At 30.6% G+C, this 9,608-nt stretch overlaps 1 protein-coding gene across 2 annotated transcripts; it reads right to left on the bottom strand.

The window, feature by feature from the left end:
* Positions 1–2,872: 2,872 nt before the first annotated feature.
* LOC122517415 (coatomer subunit beta') lies at positions 2,873–8,956 on the bottom strand. 2 transcript variants are annotated; one of them, XM_043635781.1, is made up of 9 exons: positions 8,810–8,956; positions 8,177–8,528; positions 7,158–8,096; positions 6,844–7,079; positions 6,433–6,771; positions 5,756–6,355; positions 5,397–5,684; positions 5,217–5,233; positions 2,873–4,158 (listed from the first exon to the last, which is right to left on the bottom strand). In XM_043635781.1, exons 1-9 carry the CDS (start codon positions 8,810–8,812, stop codon positions 4,152–4,154), a joined length of 2,781 nt encoding a protein of 926 aa, XP_043491716.1. In that variant the 5' UTR covers positions 8,813–8,956; the 3' UTR covers positions 2,873–4,151. The 2 variants fall into 2 exon arrangements, with proteins under 2 accessions (XP_043491716.1, XP_043491715.1); XM_043635780.1 differs by lacking the exon at positions 5,217–5,233.
* Positions 8,957–9,608: the final 652 nt, after the last annotated feature.

Genomic DNA, 9,608 nt, shown 5'->3' with positions numbered 1-9,608 from the left:
TCTCGAAAGCTCAATGTAGAAAAGTTCTTGAGAAATTCTTAACGTTGAACTAACGCGCAACAGCTGTTCGCGTCTCCTGAATTTTTCTTTTTTTTATTCATATTTTATTGTTCTGTTCGACGTATACATTATGGTGATTACAATGAAAACAAAAAAAAAAAAGAAAAAGAAGGAATCAAATTTATAAATATCCTACGTTTTTCCTACTTTTAGTTAAAAAAAGAATAAAAAGAAAAAAAAAAAGTACTTTTTCAATAATAATAATAACTTTAGCGTATTATTTCATAAAATATATTCCGTTCGTTTTTATAATAGTAAATATAAATCATTTATTATTAAGCGAATTTATAAATCATCATCATCAGTGTCTCGTATTATACGGAACACATCCATTTGATCAATTTAAAAGACTCATTATTATTGTGTTTTTTTTTTAATCATTCGAAAAATGATGCTACAAACGAGACAACGACGCTACCCATTATCGAATTTTATCGAGTAAAGGTAGGTAAATGTTATTCATTTTTAATGAATTCTTCGCATCGATATCTGTTACGTATAATACGTAATAATAATAATAATACAACAACAAAAAATAGAAAAAACGAATGAGTTGAATTTACAGAAGGTGTAAGTATTTACTACCCCCTCCCTATGAACTTGTTTCGGGAACAGAGTTTCTTTCGTCTCTTCGTCACGGAGGTGTTAACGACAACTATGTTCAACGTTTCTCTATATTTTTTTTTCTCTCACTTTCTCTTTCAACGTACCTTTTTTTATGGCGAATGTGTTACGTGACGTTTTCAGGAAACTAAGCGTTCCCCACGGGGCCGCCGCATCTTCCTCTTCAAACAAAATTTTTCCTTCAATAAAATGAACGAAATAATATTATGATTCTATTATAATTAGTCTTATTAAATTATTACGTTTTTAATTCGAGATGTGTATTACTTTGTTATTAATTACTAGGAAAAAATTCATTAACGAAATCGATTTTGGTAATAGGTTGTTGACGTGTTAAAAAAAAAAAAAAAAGAAAAAAGAAAAAGAAAAGAAAAGAAACAAAATGATCTGTCCGTTTGCGCAGCGTCAGTGAAATGCGATATAAAAAGGTCGAAGTTATATGAGCAACGAAGTGGATTTAGTCGAACACTGTAAGGGACCGTTTTAACGAACCTAAGTGCGTGTTAGTATACCATTCAGTTAACTCCCTTTTAATCCACCCATGAAAACGTACGATAATAAATATTACCACGATGCTGCGTCATTTCAAATTAAGAATTTCTATCTGCTAAACGTTTTCAAGTTCTTAAATGATAGTCACAATTTTTAATCTAACAATTTGTTATCTATCATATATATATAATTATAAATATAATATAAAGATAATATAATATAAATATAATATAAAATATATATAATATATATATAATATAAAATTATATATAATATAAAAAGATAACAAATTATATATAATATATATATATATGAAATACCCATGAAAACGTACGATAATAAATATTACCACGATGCTGCGTCATTTCAAATTAAGAATTTCTATCTGCTAAACGTTTTAAAGTTCTTAAATGATAGTCACAATTTTTAATCTACCAATTTGTTATCTATCATATATATATATATAAATATAAATATAATAATAAATAATATAATATAATATATATAATATATACATAATATAAAATTATATATAAATAAATATATATGAAAAAAATCAGATCAACGATCGATCAAATCTGTTAAAAATTCATTTCGAAAATCAATATCTGTTTCTTTTCTTTTTATTTTTGTTTTTTTCCGCGAGACAAGGCAATTGATATAATTTTTGTAAGAAAAATCAAAAGATATTCTCGATTGTAATAGAAAATTTACGTATAAAAAAAAGAAAAGAAATAAATAATCATTGGTTTCAAGATTGAGAAGCAATCCACCTTTTAAGGTTTCTCTCTCTCTCTCTCTTTTTGCTCTTTTAGTTTTCTTCTTTTCTCCACCCAGCCCCTTCCTCCCGTCGTCTAAGAAAAAAGAAACAAAAAAGTTAAGTTTCGCAGGGTGCAAAGCAATGACGCGGACAATTTGTATTCGGCCGTCAACGAGGACCGTTTCTATTTTCGAGCAAACTCACGCGGGATGATATCTTTTTATTTTCTCTCCACCTCTCTCTCTCTCTCGTTCGTCGTCTTCTTCTTCTTGCTCCTTTTTTCTTTTTTTTCTTTTTCCAACGATCCAGAAAAGCGTGCGACGATGACTATCCGTAAATCCGTGCGTCGGCGTGCTACATTTATAATTAAAATATAAATTTAATTTAAAATAAACTTAACCGGAGGATAAATATATATAATATTATAAATAAATTATAATTAATCAATTATATAAAATATGGGGATCAATCATTGGATCATCGATCGTGATGATAATGTCGAATATTTATTGTTAAAAAACAAAAATAAGGGTTAAAAAAAAAAAGATAGGAACAAAAAATTCATTAAAATGTATAAAAGATATTTTAGGTAATACGACGTTATTGAAATTTTGTCAATGATTTATGAAATATCATGACAATTTTCTGACGTGATTCTTTACGACAAGCTTGTGGACAACTTTCTTCAAGCGTTTTTTGCATCTGCCAGCAAATTGAACTCTTTCGAATGCTTACGTATGCCTTTTCTTAGTTTTCATTACTGGAAACGTTTCCCCCGATGTAATACTTACATCGATATTTTTATTTTGATATGTGTTTAAATTTAAAAATAATTACATACCAATAATATTTATATTTATGAAAAATTGATAATAAATATTCTTAGGATCGTGTTTTAAGGAGTAAAGCTTTAGAATAACGATTGAAAACGTTCAATACTGTTAACATAGAATAGTTATTATTAGTCAAATACGTATATTGAAAAGATTGCATTTGGACGATCCAAATTTATCATATGGTTTATGTTTCGTTGGAAAACGTAACTCTTTGCACCTACACGTTTCCCTTAAGACCAGGCAAAATGGTTTAAAAACGGCGTTATATTTTACCGGAACACGCGTGCTTCGATCCTTCTTTCCTCTTATTCTCTTTCTCCTCCTTCTTTCTTAAAATTCGTCGGTGAGCACGTACGACTCGTACTAAACGTTCCTCTTTGTTTTTCTCGCGACACGTAACGCGTGCATCGGGGCTTAGTTTCTCTGTACAAGGAGGCCACGAAAATCGAGTCACGTTTAAATTCGAAAGAAAAAGAGAACAAGAGAAAAAGAAAAATAAAACAGGAGAAAAGAGTTTGACACAATGAGAACAACGATATTATTGCATGATTATCGCATGTTATAAATAAAAATTTCGAAATTAATATGAATAACGAAATATATATTTGTACAACGACCTTCTTGATCTGGCATTTTCACGTGTAAACGTGTTTTTTAAGGACGCTATCTTGATAATCGAAATATCGAAAATAAATAAATACGAAATTACGATATTACAGAATTTAATCTACGTTAATATATGTAAATCGAATTATGTATTTTCGATTCATAATCATCCAGATTTTATCCTCTTGTTTTACATTATTTCATATACCTATGAATCTATTTATTTCCTATATAAAAGTAACTTTAAAATTAATTTTCTTTATATAAGTCTCTTTTAAAAGAGATATGATATTTTGTTATGTAATTTTTTTTTTCTTCTTTTAATCGTGTATTTCCAATTGGTTTCATTTCACTTCGGATCCATCTCTAAATATCCGTTTTATATGAAGTTTAGATTGTTAGTACAAAAAGAGAAACACGATCGAATTTGCTGTACAATTAATTGTACTTCTCCTTACATTAACAATACATTTAAAATTCGATATACCATATGTATATATATATATATGTATTTATATATATATATATATAAAATTATAAGTATGTATTATTAAGCAATCGCAGTCTTGCGTTATTTAAATTTTGTAATTGATGCGATTTCAATATAAAGTCAATAGATTTTTGTTGTAATACTTGTTTCTAAAGAAATCTCGTAGATTCTTTGGGGAATGACTGATGGAAGGGGAATGAAATTGTCGTTTGTGTAACAGATACGTTTAACGTTTTTTTATCTATCGGCTAATCCTCTTCCAAAAGATCCTCGTCTTCCAAATTCACACCCTGAAATCATAAATATATTTCATTTATAAACGTATATATAGAATTATGTATACATAACATATAACATTTTTCTATATATATATATATATATAAATTTCTATAAAGCAAACAACAAATATAATAAATAATGTAACTTATATGGATAATAATTATTTATAGATTATACGTAACAATTATGTATACTTTTTAAAATAAAATTTTTAAAACAAATTTAAAAAAAATATAATCAACGTAGAATAAATATTTCTTGTTTTAAACGAATGTTAATATAAATGCTGTTATTTTACTGAGGGTTCAGTTAAAAAAAGAAGAAGAAGAAGAAGAGGAAATGATTGATTGTAGAAGAGAGAAGCAGAGCGTGACAAAATCGAGGAACTTGCTGAAGTAACCATAACGTAGGAGCTATCCGAACCGACTCCCCAAGGCAAATGTTATGGCAACAAGGCTGTAAACAAAATACAGCGTGACTGGCTCGTGGGGTAAACGATATCGGTTACGCGTTGCGGACCTTAATGATTCGCTACTGATTCTTAAAATTCCCTACTCTCTTGTGTGGCACTGTTAATAAAATGAATAACATAAATAATAATATATACATGAGATAGATATATTATACGTGTACAGTGCCAAAGAAAAGTATTAACAAAGATTATATTTTCCTCTAACATTCTTTGTAAATCTTTCTATTTTTAAATACTTGTATTAGTTTACTATCTCAGATCATATATATTCTAAAGTTCAACTTATTCCTGTATGGTGTTACTAATTCTTCGAAGAATGACGTTTATTATCACGAACCTACGGCAAGACGAATCGTTTGTGTCACGCTTACAATAGGATTAGCATTGCGCTCAGTGTGCAACGGATCTTTTTACTTGCGACCACCTGTAAAGATAGATCCATATGACGCAGCAGATTTCATTACTTCTAACATCGGATCCATTTCTTACATTTGGTTTAATTCTTCTCGACAATTATTTACTATCGTTTATTTCTTTTTAAATTAAGACTCGATGCTAAAACTTAAAAACGGTGTTGAGACGTGCCATTAAACTTACTTTTTAATTGGATTCGTCTATTGTGTGTCAGCGTGCAAAAAAAAAAAATCAAATATGAGAGAGTAACATGCGGGAATAATTTTAAGTAAAATAAAAGAAGAATCGTATCAGAGCTGTAAGACTTGAAAAAAAAAAAAAGAAAAAATAGATTTAAAGAGAAGATCGATGATTATTGCTCACAGTAGTATCGATCGTATCATCGAGTTCGAGATCAAGATCAAGATCATCATCGTCGACAGTCAATGGCCTGGAACTGCTTGTTTTGATCACCTTTTCTGGAACTGTACTTTTCGATAAACTCGATTTTCCTGTAATCTCAAGATTCTGTAGTCTGAGTAAAGCTTCCTGTGATTGCATAGTCTCAGGTTCTACGGTACTGGTACTGGTACTAGGACTAATAGCATAACTAAATTTTCCTTCTGCTTCAGCTGCCAACATTTCTTCTATAGGTTTACGGTCAATGTTGGGCTGTAATCAAATTGTATTCATAACTTATATATCATAAATTTGTCTTATGAATAAATTGATCATTTTTTTACCTGTATCGTTGGGAACATAGATGCAGGAATTTTCCTTTTGTTCTCTTCTCTCAAGAATTGTTCAACTTTCAATGCTTCTCTATATCCAGGAAATAGATTTTCATATTGCTCTGGATCAGCTAAACTCTGTCCAGCTTTTTCGCTAACCGCTGATAATTTTTCTTTCCACAATTGAACAATAGACGATATCTTACTTGGCGCATAAGTTCTAGCAAAGAAAGCAGCTTCGGGGATTTTGTTCGTCTTCAACAGAATTTCAATACATTTGTCAATATCTCCGAGTATGAAATTCGACAGGAAAGAGATATTGTTTTTGCCCATTTCATCAGCATCAGCGCCAAGTTTTTGAATCATGCTTGCATTTCCGGTGCTAGTTGCTAACAGGAGTAAACCACCAAAATCTTGAGCTTGATGTAGACATTCTTGAGCCAAGCATAGTTTTCCTTTTTGCGTTGCTAAAGATGCTAATTGTCGCCACTTTTGTTGACTATTTGCTTCTTTAGCAAGGGAATGTGCTGTTGTCAAATCTCCCAAAGCCAATGCTAATTCAAACCTGTGATCTGGATCAGTTGAAACAGCCAATGCTTGTTCTTTGAATCCCTGTTAAATCATTTAAAAGATTGTTTTTTACTTTGGCATTGTAACTTATTATTATATCATGTTTTACACAAACAAACCTGTTTTTCTAAGAAGTGAGCTACTCTTGTACGATGTTCTTTAGGTACAGTTGGTAACACTCTGTCAGCGGTTTCAAAATCTTTTCGCATAACAGCTGTTTGATATTCTAATACAGACAGTAATAAAGAATAAGAAACAACAGAGAGTTCTTTATCGCATAAATACAATCTATTGTCTCTTGGTACATAACCAAGTAAATACATTGGCCTATCTAGATGAAAAACTGTAACTACTTCTCCACCAACAAAGTAGTTTATTCTATTAACACTATTCGTATAGATGAAACAATCGCCAACCCAAAGACCTGTTTTTACTACTTCTGTCATTTCTGCTACCATCTAAAATAAAGATCATTTGTTATAGAATTTTGTATCTACTGTAATAAGATTAAAACGAGAAAATATCGTTACCTCAAATGCATCTTCTATATCCTCTGCATTCTCAGCTGCATTAGCGACAGCATCAGCATGATACTTTAAAATGAAATATTGATCTGAGGTAGCTAATGCCAAAAGAGAAGCATTTTCAGCCCAATAAACATGCGTAGGCTGAATGTCTATACGTCGAATTAATTTTAATGTATCCCAATCAAAGAAGGATAGACCAGATCCAGATGATACGCCAAGTAAATACCCTCCAAATATGCCTGCGATAAGTAAGAATATTATGTAGTAAGGTGTTAGTTTTAACAATATTTTATATAGCAATAGAATGAAATATTTACCATCTGCTCCAAAGTCTGGTTTAAAACTTTTCTTCTCTTTGAAATTTTTGAAGACTTTTACAGACGTAGTACTTTCCCTAACAGCATACTGACTGGAATCAGCTGCCCAAACAAATTCTGATGCTTGTCCGAAAGCTTTATTTCTCAATGCCATAGAAGTATAAATTATATATTCTCCATCTCCACAAACTACTAAAAATCTTCCGTTTGGATTGTGCTGAATAGTTTGAGGATAAATTTCACAAGCACCCATATCTTTAACAGCTAGCGGTAATCGTTCTCCATCTTGAGCTTCTTCACCTAACGCCTTTAGATTTACTTGTTGGATTTCACTGTGCTTAGCCCATACTATTTTTCCACCTAAGGAATCCATAGAAACAGCTGGTTCTTCTCTACCAACTTTTACCATGACGCTTCCTTCATCATAACCTATAGCTACGTTATTTGAGCCTCGCATGCAAGCAATAGTCCAAACTCTTTCAAAACCATAATTAAGAGAAGATTCCAGTCTGTACGTTCCAGCATGCCATATTCTAACCGTTCCATCTTCAGAACCAGTTAGAACGATAGGTAATTCTGGATGGAAACAGACTGCGGAGATATTTTGTGTATGGCCTTCCAATGTCTGAACGCAAGTTTTATTTTGATAATCCCAAATTTTGACATATTTGTCATCCGCTCCTGATATTAGGTAAGGTTTATCTCCACCGTGATAATAATCCACACAATTGACACCTTTCTCATGACCCTCAAGCGTGAAATTAGCAGTGGATGATCCTAATTGCCATACCTTTACCGTTCTGTCTAAGGATGCACTGGCAAAAGTATTATTATCTTTCGGATTAAACACAATTTGCATGACATAATGCGTATGTCCTTCAAAAATTTGTTGACTGATCCAAGATTTTTCCCAATTCCATAATTTAATTGACATATCATCTTTTAAAAATAAAGATAAAGATTAAAACAACTCTTAATAACATATACATTAGAATTAAAAATTTAATATAATTCCTTACCGCTACTGGTTAAAATAAACGGTTGAGTAGGATGTACTGCTATGCATCTGACATAATCACTATGAGCTTCAAAAGAATGTACACGCTCTAAAGTATTATAATTGAATACTCTAATCTGCATATCATCAGATCCGGTGACAACCCAATTTTTGCGAGGTACAAATTTTGCTGCTCGAACTGGCAAGTCGCATACTTCAAAAGTCTTAACAAGTGTTTGAGTTTCATGATTCCAAATGTTAACATTGCCTTGATATAAGGAACACAGCATCCATGGTTCTTTTGGATGAAGATCTACACATTTAACTCTATCTGATCTGGCGGTCAATTTTCTTTTAATATCTAACCTTAGTGGCTGCAAAAGAGACATACTGATTGTCTTGTTCTTACTGAGAATACAATTTTTGTGTTTGTAATTTCACAGTAAATCTTTATAATAAATTAAATATTATTGTAAATATATTATAGTAAATGTTCATAATTTATAAACATATTTTATAATATGTAATAATAAATATTTTGACGTGTCGAGTGTTAGAAAAGAGTACTCAAGTCGATACACTTGTCTCTACAGGTGTTTATCGATAATTCTAATAATATATTTACAATATAGAAAGCGGAATGTTCAAAACGTACCATTTTAGATGTTTAAGGAATATTCACTGTAATATATATTAATAAATTCAACGAATAAAATCCAGTATTAGATCTAAACAAGAAACCTCGGCTATGAAGTTAAGACGTGGCCGATGATCCGAACAAAAATGGCGTCGACATGTGTCAACCGATAACCCAACAAACATCTTTTATTTATTTTATTTTTCAAATTTGTTAAGACTGATCCAAGATAGTAATTAAATATCGAAAGCACATTATGATGATGCTTCTTGATTTACATAAATTAAAGATTATATTTAAATTTGATACCAAATATTGATAGTATCTTACACGGTTAGATTACCTCGGTCGATAAATTTATTTTCCTTCTTATTACTGACGATCGATATTTTAAAAGTAAAAAACTACCATTACCGGCGGTAAATAAGATAAAGGTAAAGCACTATCTAAGGTAAAGCACTACTAAATTAGTAGCACTACTAAAGGTAAAGCACCGATATCGCCTTAGCCGGCCTGCTACTAAAGTGGCTTTTGCGAATATTTTTTCCAGGTCGATGCGCCACTATAGTGGCTCACTAGAGTAGCTTACTCACTGTTTGAATTAAATAATCGTCTTAATAGTCATTCATATTTAAGTGAAATGTTAAAGTTTAAGAGTATGTACAATATATGTTAAAAAAAAAATTATAATATAAATAATTATAATATTAAATAAATTATACAATTAATTATTTCAATTTTACGTCTTTTAGTCCACTGTCATAATTATTGCTAAATATAAAATTTGGAATGTATGTTTAATTAATAATGTAATAAT

Source organism: Polistes fuscatus, unplaced genomic scaffold (assembly GCF_010416935.1).
Source record: "Polistes fuscatus isolate 324 unplaced genomic scaffold, CU_Pfus_HIC Scaffold20, whole genome shotgun sequence".
In the NCBI taxonomy this organism is placed as follows: Eukaryota; Metazoa; Arthropoda; class Insecta; order Hymenoptera; family Vespidae; genus Polistes; species Polistes fuscatus.
This window is presented reverse-complemented; position numbering and strand designations above follow the sequence as displayed.